Here is a 20,056-nt window from a genome sequence, read left to right as displayed (position 1 = left end):
CCCACTTCGATTCAAGCCTTGGAGCAAAACATCCCGCGTGTTATTTGTCAGTTATCAGTCGAAATGCTTGAACGAGTCATCGAAAGTTAGACTCAACGGATGGGTCATCTCAGACATCACCGCAGACCACATTCGAAAGAGATAATCTTCGAAAAGTAAATGTCAAAGTACGTTTGTTCGAATGGTACCAAATATTCCCCCTTAAAGTTGAAGTTTCTGTGCTTTTTCTTTAAAAAAAGTAATTTGGATAAACATTTGGACGAGGCAAATGGGTCTGGTGGTGAACGAGGGCTAGACGAAATATCTCCCGTCATCAAACAGACAGTCGTCGCACTCGCAACTAGGCTCCCACGCCACTGTTGACAGTCATAACTTCGAAGTCGTAGATAATTTCGTTCATCTTGGAACCAGCATCAACACAAACAACAACGTCAGCCTCGAAATCCAACGTAGAATATCTCTTACCAAGCGGTGCTACTTCGGACTGAGTCAGCAATTGAGAAGTAAAGTACTCTTTCAATGAACCAAACTCTATTAGTCACTCATTATTCCCGTCCTGCTATATGGTGCATAGGCATGGACGATGACAACAACTGATGAGTCGACGTTGCGAGTTTTCGAGAGAATCTGTGAAAGATTTATGGTCCTTTGCGCGTTTGCCACGGCGAATACCTTTTAGACTGGCCTAATTATATAGAAGTAGACTAGCAAGCAGTTTTTTAATGATATCTCCACTAATTCAGTTATAAAACTTTATTGTAATTTTTTTATTAATTTTTTTTTTTTATTATTATTTTTTAATTATTTATTAATATTTTTTTATTTAATAAAATAACCGTTCGAAGACAAATTAACTACAACCAGTAACTTTCTATGTAGCATTCATACTTCTAAGCCTTGGTAGTTCCAAACAGATGTAGTGCAATTACTTTACCTTCCACTATAAAAATAGTTCCGTTATAGCATATTTTTCTCAAATATATAACATTGAATATATGTATGTACATATGTATCTTTATGAGCGTTCATACTCATATTACTCGTATAAGAGTATTTTGTATGTAAGTGTGTAATATCTAGAGAACGAATTACAGCTTTTTGTGTCCTTCAATTTCAACATTCTTGTACGATTCCTTTGTTTGGCTCTTACAAGCAATTCCACATTGTATTTTTCGTACTTCTTTTTTACATTCATTTTTAGTGCAGTTTTCGGTTGTTATTTCTTATTATCCTTTCTTAGTTGCTGCATACGTCGTTGTTCTGTTGTTGTCGTTGTCGTCGAGGTTTTATAGATAATAAGAAAATTATACATTTTATACAACCCCCGAAATAAAAATGAGCCGCAATATTCTCAACTTGCTTTTGTTGTTGTTTTTGGGGTTTTTCTTTATTTTCTGCCATCATTGTTGTTTTTGTAAAGCAAACCTTAATTTAGTAGTAAATTATTTATGCCGCAGACTGCAGTAACGGTGCCACACAACGTTGTCGGCTGAGCGAATTGTGGCGAGTAGGAGCGAGAATTAGGGTGTGAGCCGCGACTCAGTTGCGGAGTAGCGTTTCGGTTTCGAAATGCAGTAGAAATTATTAACGGCAATATTTTTGAGGAGTGCCTGGCAGTTTGTGGAGATAAATAAATGATTATTGGAAATGTGTTAGGATATTAGGGAAGAAGTCTAAATATTATTGAATGTAAAAAAATATTCAAATTCTTACTAATATTCAGTTTCTACTATTGGAGTAGAAAGCTTGGGACGTACATATTTATGCTTTACTGTTATCCCCTGTGCCGCATTTTGTACTAAATTTGAAAGATTTACTATTCTTCGTGCTTCAGGTGTAATATTTCATACATTTTCGAAAATTATCGTTAAAAGGGTGGAGGTTTATTTATGGTTTTGAACTACTCTACATAGGACCAAAGTTGTTCCTCTTCTTCCCCCGACGGGTACTGCATCACAGCTGGAGTGTTTTCAACCATTCGGACGACATAACCTAGCCAGTGCAGTTCGCTGAACTATGGCAAGGTGAGGTCGTATAACTCGTATATCGTTCCACCGAATGCGATCATCGTCGTGGCTAATGCGTAAAGGATCATAAATCTTTGGCAGAACCTTTCTCTCGAAAACTCGTAACGTTGACTCATCAGATGTTGTTATCGTCCAAGCCTCTACACCATATAGCAGGGTGGGGATGACGAGTCTTCGTTCGTCGAGAGAGGACTTTACTTCTCAATTGCCTACTCCGTTCGAAATAGCACCTATTGGCAAGAGTTATTTTGCATTGGATTTGGTAACGAACGGCCCAGAGATCCGGACGGTTCTTGACGGAGCTTTTGATATTGCGCAACGTCAGTTTACACAGCCGTATTAGTTTTCCGGGGTACCAAATTCAGACATAAAGGCAGCTCATTTTCGTGCTGTCAAAAGCAGCTTTGAAATCGACAACGACGGGTCTTTTCCATAATTTATGTATGGAATCTTTGAAAATAAGTCTCTAAGGCGATCTAACCTTTTTTAAGTGTTTTCCATTGTTGTCTCAATAATAGAGCAATAAGAAACCGCTTTTCAAATTATGAAACGTAAAGTAAAATTCTCAAGCACAGTGAAGCTCATCACATCAACCGGCTTCATCTGGCATACATTGAGTTCTCTCAATTAGCTAACGGTTTCAATACCGACGCTCCAACAGCTGATGACCTACAATTACCATTTAACTTCGCTTTTACTCCGCTATAATTCGTTCTTATTATTATTGCTTTCATACAAGTGTTTGTATGTGTGTGTGTGTTTTAGCATTCCCAGCTATTCTGCCTTTCTTCTGCACTGAAATTATCTAATCTCGTCTTTCGCCCATTCATTTGCCAATTATTGTCTTTTACCTCACTTTAGTGGCAACAAAGTATCAATTTTGCATTTGTTTTAACCTTTATGACTTTGTGGCGCAAATACGGTAATTCTACGAATCTGTTTCTTTCCCAACTGTAAAATTATTGTCGATCTTGCTTTAGTGCTATTAATTTTCATTTGATCACGTTTTTTCATTTAATTAAATAAATTGCATTGATTTGCTACTTTCTTCAATACAATTCTCTGCAGATATGGATATACATATGTATGTATTATATATGTTACCTATGTATGTATGTATATAACATTCGCATTCCAATGCGCAGCATTTTTGTGGTTATCCTCTGCATACCGTCCTAATTGTAAGGTAATTATTGCTTAAGAACAGTTTTGGAGTAAATATTTTAGTTGAATAACTCGATGAATTATGTGCATATCCTTTTAGTAAAATATATAAATTTCGAGTCTACATAGGCATATAGCCATTTAAGAAGTAACGTGTGATCTAAGTAGAGGTACTTTTTTTCAATATCCCTTTTTTTGATAGATCACACGTGAGTTGTGTCAAGCTGCCATGTTATCTTTGTTCAGGATTGTTTGGCATTTCATCATTGAAAGACTTTTACAAATCTTTCAACTTTATTACAGATATCCACGTTCTGTAAATAATGTGTTTCGTGTTTTTAAGCTCAACATAGTTCGCCTACAGAGCGTAGTATTCCCGACACCATCACCCATCTTGCGATCAAGCATTAATTATTGGATAATATTCGTCCGAATATACCACATCCAGCACGCAGTGAGGAAAATATAGCAGCCGTAGCTGAGAGTGTACACGAAGACTGTGGTGAGTCCATTCGGCGCGGTTCGCAGCAACTCGGACTAGCGTATGGCGAGATCTTAAATTGAAAACGTACAAAAAACAGCATGTGAAAGAATTGAAGCCGCTCGACCTTCCTAAACGACATCGCTTCGCTCTAAGAGCTTTTGAAAAGTTTCGAGTGTTCCAAGTAACGATTTCGAGCCAAATTTTATTCAGCGATGAGGCCCATTTCTGGCTCTATGTGTATGTAAACAACCAAAATTGTCTCATTAGGGACGAAGAGCAAACTGAAGAGATTCAATAGCGGTTTTCATCTAGAAAAACAACGGTTTGGTGTTTGTGGTGGGCCGGTAGAATTATCGGTCCATATTTTTTCAAAACTGATATACGATGAGAGCTTAACCGTCATTGGCGACCGCCAATCGCGCCATCATAACCCACTATGGGTGGCCTGAAATTGAAGCTCGTAGTCTCGGCGACATTTGGTTTCAACAAGACGACGCTACTTCCCACACATCACATCAATCAATAGATTTAGTGAGAGTACACTTTGTTGAGCAGATAATTTCACGTTTTGGGCCGGTCGATTAGTCACATAGATCATGTGATATCACAACGTTAGACTCTTGTAATAAATGTTAATAGATATGTAAAGTCTTAAATCTATGCAGACAACCCCCCGTTCGATTTAAGCCCTGAAGCAATTATCATTCCCTAGTTTCCAGTCGAAATGCTCGAACGAGTCATCGAAAATTTAGCTCAACGAATGGGCCATCTGAGAGGTAGCCGCAGTCAACTTTTGAAAGAGATAATATTCGAAAAATAAATGCCAAAGAATGTTCTTTCAAATGTTAATAAACCTTCCCATTTAAATTTAAAGTATCTGCGTGTTTTTTTTAAAGTCTCTTAGAATTGCTTCGAATCGTGTGATTCAAGAAGCCAAGAGATTTTATACTTTATACCAGTTTATGAGATTTATACCATTTTGTACGCATTTGTTCGATGCGGCATTATACATTACACAATAAGGAATGACTCAACAAATGTTTTTTTAATCTTATTTTATTTATTGCACAGTCCATCTCACAGTAGCAAGGCAGAGATGACAAAACTTTCAAATTTGCATTACATTTCTTTCATCTTCTTTATCCAGTCTGCGGCACTGAATTCAGAACTCTACATTTTCAAAAAAAGAATTGAAGCGGTAATTTTTCAATTACAATTGTTAACTCCTACCTTGCTGCTACTAAATAATACCCGCAATTACCGTTAGCATAAAATATTTATAAGCTACCTTACTTACTTACGAATTTACAAAAACATTCACAGCGGTATATACTCGTTGTTATACATATATGTATGTATTTATTTACATATATAAATATATAAGTAAATAAGTAAATAAGTCGTACAACCGTTTTACTTCACCGAAATTACTGTTTCTCACATTTTGCCTCATTAAAGTTTTTTTTCGTTTCCTTTCTGCGCTTTCGGTTTTGGCATTGTACCAGAGCTGACTTCCACGTTGCCTATCTGTCTATTGATTTCACTCAGTGAGCATTGTTTTTCTGCAAAACTCATTGCAAATGGTCGGATAGCAGCGCCAGCTCACCGTTGTCTCATAAAACTCCCGATTTTTTGAAATTTTTTCATTTTTGTTATCTAACTCTCTTATTTACCCTGCTCATTTTCTTGGCGAATTTCTCCCACCAGTTCATGTGTCTACTCCTTGGGTAGCGTCGTCTTCTTATTATTTTGTTATTTTGCTTTCGCTTGCTCATGCCACAGGCTGCACCCCACCTCACCCACCAACATTTGTAATTATGGGATCAAGTGGGCATGGCTAATCGATTCTAACCCCTGACTTATGTGTCTGCATTTCGTTTCGACGGGTATATCATTTGTAAGCGTTGTTACTGTTTTTATGTTTGCTAAGCTCTGTACGCATTGAGAAATTTGTAGCGTAGCTATGCCCTACCAAGGGTGGTTCAGTCAATACCTGCGATTTACAGAAATTAAAATCCTCTTATCCCTGCTTTACAAGCTGCTCCACAAGTAGCGAACCAATCAGCCAACCACAAGCTCTTGGCAGCACTCTTGACACGCTCGGCACCAGCTATGTGCCGTCTGCGTCATGCGTCAAGCCGGACTGACCTTTTTTCCCGCTGGCGCGTAATCGATGACGGTAATAAATGCTATTATTAATTATATATGCTACTCATCCTTGGTGTAACCGTCCTCCCCACCGCACTGCTGTTGATCCGCTTGACCATATTGTCCGCGTCATCTGCAAGCAGCCCAATTTTCTATTCTATTCTCATCACAGCGTTTAATCGAGGGCAATGACGCAAAGGAAGTGGAATCAAATACATCCGTGTGTGTGTTTTCCCGTTGAAAATTTTGAATTTTAATTTTGGTTGCTTACTACTTACTTTGCCATATTTGTTGGTAAAACAGCTGTTAGCTGCCTAATTCTTCCTTAAGCATATTTATAACTAAATGCCCAAAAAAATGTTTATCACGAAATGCTTTAATTTTCTTGTTCGCTTTTGAAAGTTTTTAAAACATTTTCGAATTTTCGCACATACATTATTTACGATTTCAATCATCAATAGGCAGCATTGTCGAGGAAGAGAAATGAAAATAGAAAGTTCAAAGCTCCACTTTCCTCCACATGCATTTAATTTGTGTATTTTTACTTTGATTCTTTTTCGAATAACTGATTATGTAATCGATTTAATTTTCTTTTCAATAAAAAATTTATACCCACTCTTTCTCTCTCTCTCTATTTTGCTTACAGTTTAAAGCCACCGCCCAAGGATGGCGTCACAAAAAGTAATCCATCGAAACGCCATCGCGAACGTCTCAACGCCGAATTGGATTTGCTGGCCTCGCTGCTGCCATTCGAACAGAATATTCTCAGCAAATTGGATCGACTGAGCATTTTAAGGCTGTCTGTTAGTTATTTAAGAACAAAAAGTTACTTTCAAGGTAAGAAAACAATATTCTTAATTAAATTATTTTGAAAGCTTTGGTCGGCGATTGCATGAAACGTTTCTGGTATTTTTTGTTCACCATGCAAGTCTCCATTTTGATTAGTTTATTGTTTAACTAAACTTTTAAATTTAGCGTATATTTTTCTGCTGCTCGCTTACAAGGGAATGCGCTCTACTTTTTCAAAATCCAAATTTTGCCACATTTCATCCGTTTTAGCTTTCATAGTCTTCAGAAGTGAAGTAAAAAAAATCCAGTTATAGAAAGTATTAGTTTAGGTTAGATCGTGGGGTTGATTCGAAATCGATAAATCTCGCTTGGACAGATATTCGCCTTTGTGTCTTTTGTGTTACTTATAAACTTTGTCAAAGAGCGTCCGACAAAATATTTAGAGGCAGCGCGTGTTAACCTATTGGACAATGTCAGTCGGAACACCTATAATTGTGTCGAAATTGACTGTGCTAAATGCCAATAGTTTGAATGATTTTTTACGGTTCACTCTGAAGGATTTTGAAGTCGCACAAGTTCTGGTCGTTGACAAGAGCCTGATGAGCTCAGTGAAAGTTCAAAGGTTAAACACAAGCAGACATCGGAGAACCGAAGAATGAAGGGTGTCCTTCCTCGTCAGCTCATCGGCTTTGCAGTTCCCAGTGATTCCGCTGTGACCGGGCATCCACTCGTATCTGATATGAAAGAAACTTAAAGCTATTGCTAAGGAGGTCATGCGCTCCTTGACTAGTAGTAAACGCACAGTTAACGAGCTCGAATTCAGTATAGCCGCCCGGCTGTCGAAGAGCATGCATAGCTTTCTGAAAAACACTGCACTTCGAAGGGTTATATGTACTGCTGCCTTGATGACAGCGACCTTCGCTTGAAAGGCGCTAAAGTAGTCTGGTAATCTGAAACTATTGTTAATGGAGAACCAGCAAAAGATGACTCCATTACCTCCTCTCCTCATTAACCTCGAACCATCAGGTGAGGGTTCTGGGGTATAGTGATCTCTTTATTCATTAAGTTAGAAATTGGAAAACGATACGCCTTTCGAAAATCGAATTAAAACTGAGAGTTTTTGAGAAGCTTTGTTTAGTTACCAAATTTCGAATGTAAAATTAAATTATTATTATTATCGGAATTAAAATAATTAACTAAAATTTATTTTGATTCAAAATTTAGAAACTGGACTCTCATTAAGCCTTTTATGTGCTCTACTGACTAGCTGATTTGCGAAAATTCGAAATTCAATTTTCGAACCTTGAAAGTGATCATAAATATTTGTCAATTTCAAAATATTTAAATGTCAGTATGTCAACTTTTAAGCGAACTTTGTTAAAAATATACTTTAGCAGTTCGGCATTACAAGTTTAGAAAACGATTTTTAGAAAGTCAACTTCACATATGTATTCTCGCTAGACGTTCTTGCATTTTTAAGTCCTTTGTAATCTCATTAACCTTATTCTCAACAACTTAAAATATGTTTATATTAAACCCAATAGAGTCTACAATGTGTTTATACAGATTAGCCGAACAATAGGCATAAAACCACTGACCTCTGACCAGCTGGTCACCAGAGGTCATTCACTTACACGTTCTGGACCATTAACTCTTTCCCAGAGTGGACAACAACGACAAGGAATAAATGTTCAAAAAACACAAAGCAAATAAACAAACAAATAGAAAGTAACAAACGACCCGAAGCAAAAGGGGAAAATGGAGGGAAAAGTATGTTTTTCCAGGATAATACACATGACACAGGAACACTTAGCGACCGAACAACACACGTCTCGACACAAGCAAACAAACACAGGACACAGAACAACTGACAAAGCAAGAACAATGCGGGTGCGAAGTGAAAACAGGGGCAAGGCGCGTGGCGAACACATTAAAATCGTATCAGAATTGTAAATATTTAGGCTATTGTCGGTCTATCTACCGGTCGGCCGTCAGCATAATATGCTTAGTGCATAGGTTAGGGTTGCAGGTTAGCATGCGTGGGTGCGAATTCCAAAGGATCGCTTCAAAGTATATGGAAAATGTGCTGCAATGAATTCCGGTTTAAAGTTAATGAAGTTCTGTAGTAAATTAAGGAAACATTAAGCGGCCAAGATCAAAAAGGGCGCAAGTTCTGTAGTGCTGAAGTGAAACGAAAGAAGCGCTAAGAATGTGAAATGTTTGACGACACTTTTTTTTGTGTGTTTAAAAATGTTTTTCCCAAAATTTTTATTGACTTTGAAAATTAAGCGGCACGCAGGCGCCACGTGCCGTAGATTTGCCGGACAGTAAGCGTAAGTGCAGCGGGGTATAGCGACAGGATGTGCGACAGCAATTACCGAGAAAGGACAAACCTGTGCAAAAACAAAAGCAAAAACAAAAATTATGCTCGCTATGTGTACGATAGCGTAGACTTCAACGAGCGCACGCACGATTGACCGCTAATTGTCAAAATATTTATTCGACAAGGCACAAATGCCCTCGACGGTGGTCGGGGGGATACAGCGCTACAATTGCAAATAAAATGCCATTCGTGTCATCAATAAGTTGTTTTTTTTTTTTACATACATATTTTTTTCCTTATTGTTTGTATTTGCAAAGCCGCCACACGGCACGTGATCGCGTAATTTATTAAAGCGGCTTCGGCAGCACCATTGGCAGCGTCATTATTCTCTCAACTCGCAAGCACTTCATTTACTTAGTTGACATTCAATTTGTTGCAGCTCGCGCTGCTCGAGCGAAACTTTTCGAGACTCACACTAAATAAAACACATCGCTGTAATCTTTCAACGCCCCCGTCTGCCATCTTCCAGCCGTTGTCCGTCATTGTAGCGCTATTGAGCTATTAAGTTGTCAATAAGGATTTGTTTCGGCCTCCAAGATGTGTGTGTGTGTGTGTGTGTGGCGCAGCGAAAGGGTTGAGCTGAAATATTGAAATGAATACCAGTAAAGCTGCTTTGACCGACCCTGTGACTCTTTGACTGGTCATTAGCCATTTATCGTGTCTTTATGTTGGCAATTTGAGTTTCTTATTACTTCTACAATTTGATTATTTATTTGCTCGAATGTAATTAATCTGAAAAGCAATGTAATTAATTGAATTACTGTCTGCTATCAATTGATTAAATGTTTATATTGTGATATATATATACATATATACATATGTATATACTGGTACATGGAAGAGCGTGCCATCACAGGGTAAGAAGCAGAGCTTCTATAAGACTTAAATTGAAACTTCATACAATATCTCAATCTGGAGCACATATACCTGTATAAAGAAAGTCTTTTCGGTTAGTTTGTGAATAATGAAATCTATGATTTTTCAATCCATTCTTATAAGAAAGCTTAAAACAAAATTGCTGGACAATCCAGAATCAGATATCCTGTTGTTTCCTGTTCCATGTCGCGGAATCAGCAGTTTGCGCAAGAGACTATACCCATGTTGGACAAGTGTTTCTTGAGACGGTAGTACCTTATATAGGGTCCTTAAATCTTGCAACGTTGTACTCTCTCAGAAGTAGCTTGGCGTGGCGTATTTCTGTTGCCTGCTGCCAATGCTGTTCTCCTCTGCTGTTATTAGAAACATGGTTTTTCATCACTAGATGCAGCGTTGTGACTTCAAGTGATGCGGTTGGGTAAGTATTCACTGTCCCTGAAGTAGTTGAAGGCCTACCAATAGACGGTGCGTTGCCTTAGATGCCCAAGCAACCGAAACATATCAGGAGATCTATTGATTCGCTTTGCAGCCTTCGGAAGGGAGAGCATTCAGGTTGAGCCTCGAGAGAACTTGTTCAGCGCTACTCAGTTCGCAGTATTTTTGTTCTTTTAGTGCACAATAACAAGAAATCTAGTGAGCACCTTGCCTTCAAGCGAATTTACTGTGTCTTTGGTTGTAGAAGATTATACCAAATAGTCTGAAATTCGTGTCAAATACTAGTAATCGATGTTTTTTGGAAGAAAATGAGGTGGAATCATCGCAATAGTTCCTAATATGCCGCTTAGCATTAGTGATAAAACAGTTGACACTCTTGATATCTTATTGTTTTAGATATCCAGACGAACTGCTTTGAGTTGAGAGCAATCAGTGAAACAGATTTGTGATGGGTTGAAAGTACTTTGTCAACATATGAGGGTTTAAATTCATCTTCAAGAATATTTTCGATGTGATGGACCCGTATTCTTCTTCTTCTTAATTGGCGTAGACACCGCTTACGCGATTATAGCCGAGTTAACAACAGCGCGCCAGTCGTTTCTTCTTTTCGCTACGAGGCGCCAATTGGATATACATATAACTGTATAAAGAGCCGTATTACCCAAGCTTTATAAATAGTTGAAAGCAGCTATTCATTTCTCAGATGGTGAAGAAATGTGCGAATCGAACAAGCAAATGGTATAAGTTACACAATGAGTGGAGTTCGAACATAGCGACCGATAGAGCATAGAACTGGTATATCGAAGACGACCCTGAGTTTGTTATATAGAATATGTACATATTTGTGAATTATTGAATAATTATTATAATTTAATTAAAATAATTTCCAATTACTAGTATATCTACACCCTATACTTGGAATACTCAGACAATAAGTAAGCGTGAGTCATTTCATTGAAGACAACAATAAAACATTTAAACACAGATAAATTATTCAAACGAACTTTCATTGAGTTCCACACGTGGCATAAAGTTCACGGATTAACATAAACCCGAATCACTCTACCAGCGAATTGCGGAGAATTGACAAGGGAGAGACAGGGAGTAAGAAAAGTGGAAAATGTTAGAATAAACGGCAAAGTTGGACGAAAACAAAGGTGTGCGACAGTTATCCTTGTTCCTTTGTGGGCAGTCATTTGTTGTTGTGTGTGTGGCTATGTATGTATGTATGTTTGGTAACAACTTTCTATAGAAATAAAGAAAAAAAGTGAACTTCGGCTGTACCGAAGCTATAATACCTTTCATATATAAAAAATGTTTTCCAAACAAGAACTTTTTTTATGGGAAAAGACGTGTGCAAAAATTTTGCCCGATATCTTAAAAGCTTAGAGACCTTAGAGTGGGAAGTACGAAAAAGTCTTTTCGTATTTTGTCAATAGTTTGGAAAGTAATCATCCACTTTGAGTTGCTCCAGCCTGTTCGAACAATATATTTTACATTTTGCTGTCAACAACTGATGAGATGGAAGCAAGCGATTTGAAAAAACGGCCAGAACTGATCAACAGAAAAGGCTTCGTCCTCCATCAGGACAACGATAGACCACACACATCTTTGATGACTCGGCGAAAACTGGGAGAGCTTGACTGGGAAGTTTTGATGCATCCATCATATAGCCCTGACCTTGCACCACCGGACTATCATTTGTTTTGATCAATGCAGAACTCCCTTAATGGAGTAAAGTTGGCTTCAAGAGAAGCCTGTGAAAATTACTTGTCAGAGTTTTTCGCCGAGAAACCACTGATGGAATAATGTCTCTAGCGGAAAAATAGCGAAAAGTGGTCAACCAAAATGTCATACATATATTTGGTTCAGTAAAGTTCATTATAAATAAAAAAAAATAAGTTGAAGTTTGATTAGAAATACAAAAATACTTTTTCGACTACTCAATATATTTGCAGGGTCTTCGACGTTTCCTGCTGTCTCTTACAATTTTCGTGGCAAATTTAATATAATCATGTTTAGCTTATAAATATTCAAAGTGAAATCGTAACAAATTCGGGGAAAAGGTGAAAGAAACGAAAATAAGTGTGCGACAGCAGTGTAGTAAATCAACGAAAAGACAAGAATAAAAACACAATAGAAAATTAAATATGTAGATCCAAGTCGAATTGGGAAAAATTAAAAAGCGTTCACACATATATACATGCATACATACACAAATACATATGTGCATGTGTGTGTGCCGTTGAATCCGGCGAATGGGGGTAAAACATATGTTTTCTCAAGAGAACCCAGAACCTTATTGACTCGACGCGACTGTGCTGGTGTTGTTTGTAGCTGTTTATCACTATTCTAGCTACACAAATACTAACACATGAGTATCCTTTTATAAATATATACAAACATACACAGGCCGCTACAAAGCTAGTACGTGCAACATGAATTAAAAGGTTAGGCCAAACGCAAAGGTTGAGTTGCTTCATACATACACACTCCCACATAAGTATGTACATATATACACATATCTACATATGTTCGTGTGTCTGCATGTGTGTGTATGTAGTGTTGTGAGTCCGTTTTGTTAGCCAGCTGCTTGATTAGCCGCCCGTGGGTTGGGCGCTTGGTTGAATGACTGACTGAAAATTTAGTAAATATGTATATATTATGTACATATGTATGTATGTATGGTATGTACACATGTGTGCTTAGCTTAGCACATATGTATGTATGCATGGCTGGCAAACGTTGTTGTTTGCGCGAAAAGTCGCTCTTTAACGTTAGACGACACAAAAGACGAAGTTTGCAAGCGCCAATACATATGTACATACATAGATACGGTACATATTTATTTAGCTATAAATATATACATATATGTATAACTGTTTATCTATATGCATTTATATTAGTATGTAAGCATATATTTTTATTGCACACTAGTTCAACACACCGAGGGCAATGACTTGCGGCGCTTGGCCACACTGCAGCGACCGGCTCATTCAATATTTCCATGTGTTGCCAACAACTTTTGCTTTTAAATTAACCATGGTATTAAATGTTCAGCTTTGTGCTTCATTTGCGCACTTTAATATGCATAAGTAGTGCTGTAATTTATATTGGTTGGCAAAATAAGAAAACGTTTTGGTTAAATATAATTTACAAAAGCTTTATGCGGTTTAAGGCTTTCTGCTCAAAACAACAATAAAAAAATGAAAATGGTGTTAATGATTTCTGCTTAAACTTGAGGAAGCAACGCAGTTTTTTTTAAATTTTATTCAAAATAGTCGATATTAAAACAACTTTCTAAAAATAAACAGGACAATTTTTGTAAAATCAAGAAATGATCTGCTGAAATTAAAAAAAGAAAGAAGAAAAGACCTTAACTTCGGTACAAAGTTCTTGGCAAGAACTTGATTCCGATCGTACAGCTTGTATGGTAGCTATATGCTATAGTAATGCAATCTGAACAATTTCTTTGTAGATTGCCTTATTGCCTTAGATAATGATCCTCTCCAAATTTCGTCGAGATGTCTTGTCGAATAAAAAGTTTTCCGTACAAGAACTATATTGCGATCGTCTGTATTCATTTTGTATGACAGCTAAATATTATAGTGCTCTAATATAAAAAACTTGTTCCGAAATTGTACCGTAACTCCGTTAAAAACTTAAAATATCCTCTGGAGGGTATACATTTTGTCGATGGGATGTCCATAATAGCTTAACTCAAATTTTATAAACTCACTATTAACTTACGAGTAAGACTTTTGTGTGTAAAATCATGGACATACAGATTTTTGTAGCTGAATTTTAAAGCTGTGGAAAAAACGGTAAATCATCTATTTAGTTTACAAAGCTATATTAGCTAGATTTACATAAGGATGTGGTTACACTATGCAATTATACAAATATCTTCATGTATGTAAATTGTTGCATTGCCTAAATTTATGCTTCAATTTTTGAGTTCCGGAATATATAATAACTGCATATGCTTTGCTAACTGTAAACTTCGGTAGGTCAAATGAAATAGCTTCATTATTATTACACTATGAAATTATTAATTTTTTACGAGGAGCAGACAACAAGACAAAGTGGTTACCCACCGCAAGCATAATTGTTAGAGAGTTCAAGGTCTCCAGGGATGTGCAGAACTTCCAGCCATTATAATGCTATTTGGCTTGTAATTTTAATCAGAGAAGATTGCGGAAGTAATTTGTGCTGAGCGACAATGTCAACGAAAAACCAGTGTTGCCAAGCGCCGCAATGAATGCTTCGTAATTACGGTGATGGCGGTTGTTATGCGGCATTTGCTTGTTGTTGGGAGAACTTTAAAAATACATCTTGTCAAGCAGATACGTTTGCAAATTATGTTATTAAAAATATGTATATAAAGGGAAAAGGAAGAAAAAATTATGGAGAAATAATGAAATTATAGTATGAGACAAAAGAGAGAAGAAGAGGAGAGAAGATGACAGATGAAGCGAGAGGTGACAGAGCCAGTAGAAAAGAACCAACTCAGCCGGTTTCTTGCAAATAGTGCTAATACGAGTATTAAAAGCGCGCTAACTCTATTCTTTGCAAGTTCATGTCACGTATTTTCTATAAAATGCTGCCACACTTCTGCACAAAGTGCCGTTAATTTTTTCTGCACTTTTATGTCAAATATTAGTAAATACTCATTTCATTAAGAGCTAAATAGTATGACAGTGAAGAATTTTAACATGCAACAAAATGTGGCATGCAACATAATGTGGCAAGAGTGTAAAATCAATGCATAACCGCGGAAATTAATTTTGCTTTCATGTGCAACAAATGCACACATACAAAGAAATTATAATTACGAGCAAAAACAACAACAAAACGTGTTCGTGTATTTTACGAAATTCGCACAAGGTCATGTCTGGTCAGGTATGGCGGCAGGTTTGAGCCTAAATTTAGATCGCGCACACAGACATTTGCGGTTAAAGCGTTAACGATTTCGTGAAGAAATGGAGACCAGCAATGAATGAGTGACTTGCTTAGCCGAGGAATAACGAAACACCGCACAGACGTCTGCGTGTTTTCAGTTATTATTGCGGCGTTGTGTTGCTATTTCACTCTCAGCGCGCGGCAATTTGCCATTATTGGTGTTTATGTTGTTGCAACAATATGCAACTCCTATATTATATGCATATATGTATGTATATGTATGTGTGTATGCATGCATACATCTAACCTATAAACACGTCAGAGTTTTCGCAAAACCGCGCAAGCTTTCGTGCGTTAGTTAAATTAACCGCTAACAGGCGACGCGACGTGCCACACCGCCTGATTTGTAGTACCGTTATCTTCGGTACGCTACCCCGTTACTCTACAATTCCTATACCCAATTCTATGCGCGCTTCAGTAGGTCTGTTGTTATAATTTGTGTTGTTGTTGTTGTTTTCCTTTTGTAGGTTAGGGCTACCGGAGCGGCCTATATGCATGTCAGTTGGTCGCGCTGCCTGCAACTCCAACACTTTCCATTTTACCGCCAACCGCCGCATGCAGCACTACTCAAGCAGCGCTCGTCAGCTGTTTATGGCTTGCATTGGCACACACACACACACACACTACTGACACATATGTAAATACATATGTATGTATATACCATTACTGCATATGTGTATGCAATTGTGGCTCCCCTCTCCATCGAGTGTATTTGTGTGTGCCGAGCGCCCCCAAAAAGTGAGCGCATCATTAACGAAAGCATGGCGTAGCTATCAATCTGCTGTTGGATTGCGTTTGTGTGCGAGCGCGTTTGAAGACAATGTCCGTCCGTTACGGCGGCAATTGTTGTTTGGGTCACGCTATAGCGCGTGGCTTGCGTGACTTACGTGTGACGTATGACGTACGTACGTATATGCAATAATGCTGCAATGCAACAATGCGATTACAACAACAATAACAACAATGCAGGGTCAAAAAAGGCCGCGGTTCGGCAACAAATGCCAATAATAATGGCGATAATGATAGTGACATGCAAACTTGCCGCATTCACGATTATGTAGTTGTGCCGTCATAGTTGCGTATGTATAAGTGTGCAACTGTAAAGATGTGAAAAACATATATATTTTCAATTACAGCATTTATATCAACGAAAATTTTTGAAAAACTTGAAAAAACCTGCTGCACCGAAACTGCAATACCCTTCATGTATATAAAAATTAATTACAAGAACTTTGATCGTCTGGTTTGCATGACAGCTACATATATGCTATAGTAATACGATCTGAAAATTTTTTTCGCGGATTACACCGTTATCTTGGACCCAATAACCCATACCAAATTTGATGAAGATATCTCGCCAAATAAAAAAGTTTACATACAGGAACTTGATTCCGATCGTTCAGTTTGTATGACAGCTATGAGCTATAGTGACTCAACAGCGGCGATTCCGACAGATGAGCAACTAATTTATGTGAAAAATATGTTCCAAAAATGAGGGATGAATTCGTATATACTATATATACATATATACAGACAAATAGACGGACAAGGCTTAATCGACTCAGCTCGTCACGCTAATCATTTATATATGTACATACTTTATGGGGTCTTCGACGTTTCCTTCTGGGTGTTACCAACGTCGTGGCATACTTAATATACCCTATGCATTCTGATGCCAGAGCTCACGATTGTTGATTACAACATAATATTTAGTTGCAGTATACTATAAACCCACTTTAAAGGAAACTACGAAATATGCAATGTTTTGGAATACTTTTCAAATTCTTTCAAAATTTGGAACCTTTTTTGACCTATGAAGCTCATAAAGGCACAGGTTCCACAAACCATAAGAAGAAAAAAAAAACAGGCTACTAGAGTAAACTGAAAAGCAAAATTATTAAATATTTTTGGTACTTAAATATAAGCTTGGTCTATACTATCTAGTATATTAACTATTTTTGTAGTTGTTTTGTCGGAAAACATACCCGTTATAGTATTGAGGAATGCTGCTTAGTAAGCATATTTTGGTCATTCAAAATTCTAGATCCGTTTCGGTTACGTAGGCCTGACTGTTGGGGAAGGCTATAGCGTTCTCGATATTCGGCTCTTGAAACATGAAATTTTGCTTTATCATGATTTTGACTTTATGTTCCAAATTTTCGTTTTAAAACCGCTAAGTGGTGCTGTAAGCGTAGCCTCTGTCTTTTAATTCGTTGAACTACAAGTATGTCAATGTCGTCGTACAACTCGTACAGCTCGCCGTTCCATCGACTGCGGTATTCTCGGAACGTCGACTCATCAGATGTTGTCATCGTCCATGCTTCTTCAACACATAGCAGGTCGAGAATAATGACTGACTTATATAGTTTGGCCCTTGTTCGTCGAGACAGGACTTTACTTCTCAATTGCCTACTCAGTCCGAAGTAGGACCTGTTGGCGAGAGTTATTCTGCGTTGGACTTTGAGGCTGACATTGTTGTTGGTGTTAATATTGGTTCCAATATAGACGATATTATTTACGACTTCGAAATTATGACTGTCAACAGTGAGGTGGTAAGGCATGCCTGTCGTAAGAGGCGACTAAGATCCTGGCCACCAGTCCAGGGCTGTATGGAAGCTCAACTGGTCGTAGCTTCGGCTACAAGGTCAATACCAAAGACTTTAACCTGGTACCACGGGGAGGAGTAGCCCCTGGAGTTCGCTCCAGTCTGCTCATTGGGTTTGGCCCTTTGTGGAGATTCGTGGTGGCTGTGGTTAAAACCCACATCGCGGGAAGAACTGACATTGTCAGTCGAATGTGGAGTTGCATTGCAACCGGGTGCCGGACCCAAAGTACGGCAGAGGTTTTAGATGGGCCTCGAGCCCTACCAAGGTGGTTAGTGTGTCCATGCCACACTGCCGATTGGTACTGAAAATCGTTACCTTATTTTCAGGGCACTCATCGACGCATTGTATTGATCCGTTGTGCTTTTGAGCACCGTGGAGTTAAGCTGTCGCCAGTAGGATCCCACGTTAAACACTTTCACATTGTCAACAGTGACCTGAAAGCCAAGTCGCGAGTGCGACGACTGTTTGTTTGATGAGAGGTGATATGTCGTCTTGCTCTCGTTCACTACCAGACCCAGTTGCTTTGCTTCCGCATCCAGTCTAGAGTAAGCTAAACTAACGGTGCGGTTGTTGAGGCCAGTGATATCAATATCATCGACGTACGCCAGTAGCTATACACTCTTATAGAAGATCATGTCTTCTCGATTAAGCTCTGCAGCTCGAATAATTTTCTCTAGCAGTGGAAATTGTGCGATCGGAGGGGTCCTTCCTGATACTGGCGGAGCTTTTGGCTCTTCAACGTCAGTTTAAAATGTCTAACTAGTTATCACAAATATAGCGAGAGAGTTAATCGGCCTTCGGCCACTTTTCATACAACAAGATTTGTGGCACAATCCAATTTTTTGATTTCATGAAATATTCTTTCGAAACCATTAGTGGATGAGTTCTTTTACTACTTTTACCTAATATTTTGGGATCGTGTTAAATTACGAGCACCGAGAGATGCTGGAAAAGAACAAGTCTATAATGGCACATAAATTTGGATTCAAAATATAGGCACAGGGTTGATATTGTTGCACTTTGATTCCAGTTTTTATTTTTCTAGTTATTATAACTTCCCCTCAATTATTATACATTTAGTTTTTATATTTATTATCGTCATCAAATCAAACTAAAATTGCCTTGCACCCCATTTTCTATGCTTCAAGATTGTGTTTCTTTTCTCTCATCCCCTCGGCGGAAGCGTGCGATCGAATGAAAGCTCTTCGAACTCATTTTCTCAAATAACGCTGCAGATGGACTAGATGAAAACACCCTTAGCTGCGGCCGCCGTACCAACTCATTGCTTAAAAGGTTTTTATCGCTTTCTTTTGCAATGGATTTTCTTGTAGCCATCTTCTTCTTTCATATCTGCCAATGCCATTAAGCTGAGAGCAACGTATCTGTATACATAAGAGCATAAATGAGGTATATAACGGATTCGCTAATGGCTGCGTTTATGCTGCAGGCGAAAGTAAGCGAGTTGGAGGTTATTTCGTGCTCGTAGAAATGTATATACATATGTATATAAATATGAGCAAATATATAATCCAATATATAAGACATTTTTAACACAAATTATGATTGCGGTACACAAAATATGACAGTTAGGTTCCAACTCGTCAGTGACAAAAATAATCAGAGTTGCTTTGTTGATTTTTAAGAATAAAAAACAAGGTTATAATGGATACTCATGATTTTTAGGTATATTTTTTAAAACTTCTTTGAAAACCCCCCTGTGCTAGGAACTAGAAGTTCAAATAATAAAATAGATTAAATATAAAGTCACAAAATAACATAATAACAACAAAAGATACAAGACAATAATTACTTTTACTACTCTTCATAGTTCATAAGTAGCAACAAAATGGCAATTTGTCACTCTCCAACCAACTATCAGTGGCATATACCCACATATAGCCCAGTGGATAAGTTGCGCTAAGCGTTTGGGTGGGAGTGAAGTAAAATTGCCCGTGTGGGAATAAGTAAGAACCGCTAAGGGATGGTGCTGTACAAGACAAAAGAGAGTAGCAGAGAAAATAAGTTTAATGACAGAGCAAATTTATTTGGCAAAGCGAATGCAATAAATATTCGATTTTGTGTATCTTTGTACACTTTAAGATATTCAATTTTAAATGCAATAATGCTTAAGTTTTTCTTGTAATATCTTAAAAGTTGATTGGCTGTGGGCTTATAAATATTA

General features: G+C 37.8%; 1 protein-coding gene across 4 annotated transcripts in view; it reads left to right on the top strand.

The window, feature by feature from the left end:
• LOC120772771 (neuronal PAS domain-containing protein 2) overlaps positions 1-20,056 on the top strand; it is a 108,757-nt gene that overhangs the window by 45,313 nt on the left and 43,388 nt on the right. For all 4 annotated transcript variants that reach the window (XM_040101557.1, XM_040101564.1, XM_040101549.1 and 1 more), the window contains exon 3: positions 6,470-6,660. In XM_040101557.1, the coding sequence (XP_039957491.1) occupies positions 6,470-6,660 (191 nt within the window). The remainder of the gene's footprint in view (positions 1-6,469; positions 6,661-20,056) is intronic.

The sequence above is a fragment of the Bactrocera tryoni genome, chromosome 1, assembly GCF_016617805.1.
Source record: "Bactrocera tryoni isolate S06 chromosome 1, CSIRO_BtryS06_freeze2, whole genome shotgun sequence".
NCBI classification, from domain to species: domain Eukaryota; kingdom Metazoa; phylum Arthropoda; class Insecta; order Diptera; family Tephritidae; genus Bactrocera; species Bactrocera tryoni.
This window is presented reverse-complemented; position numbering and strand designations above follow the sequence as displayed.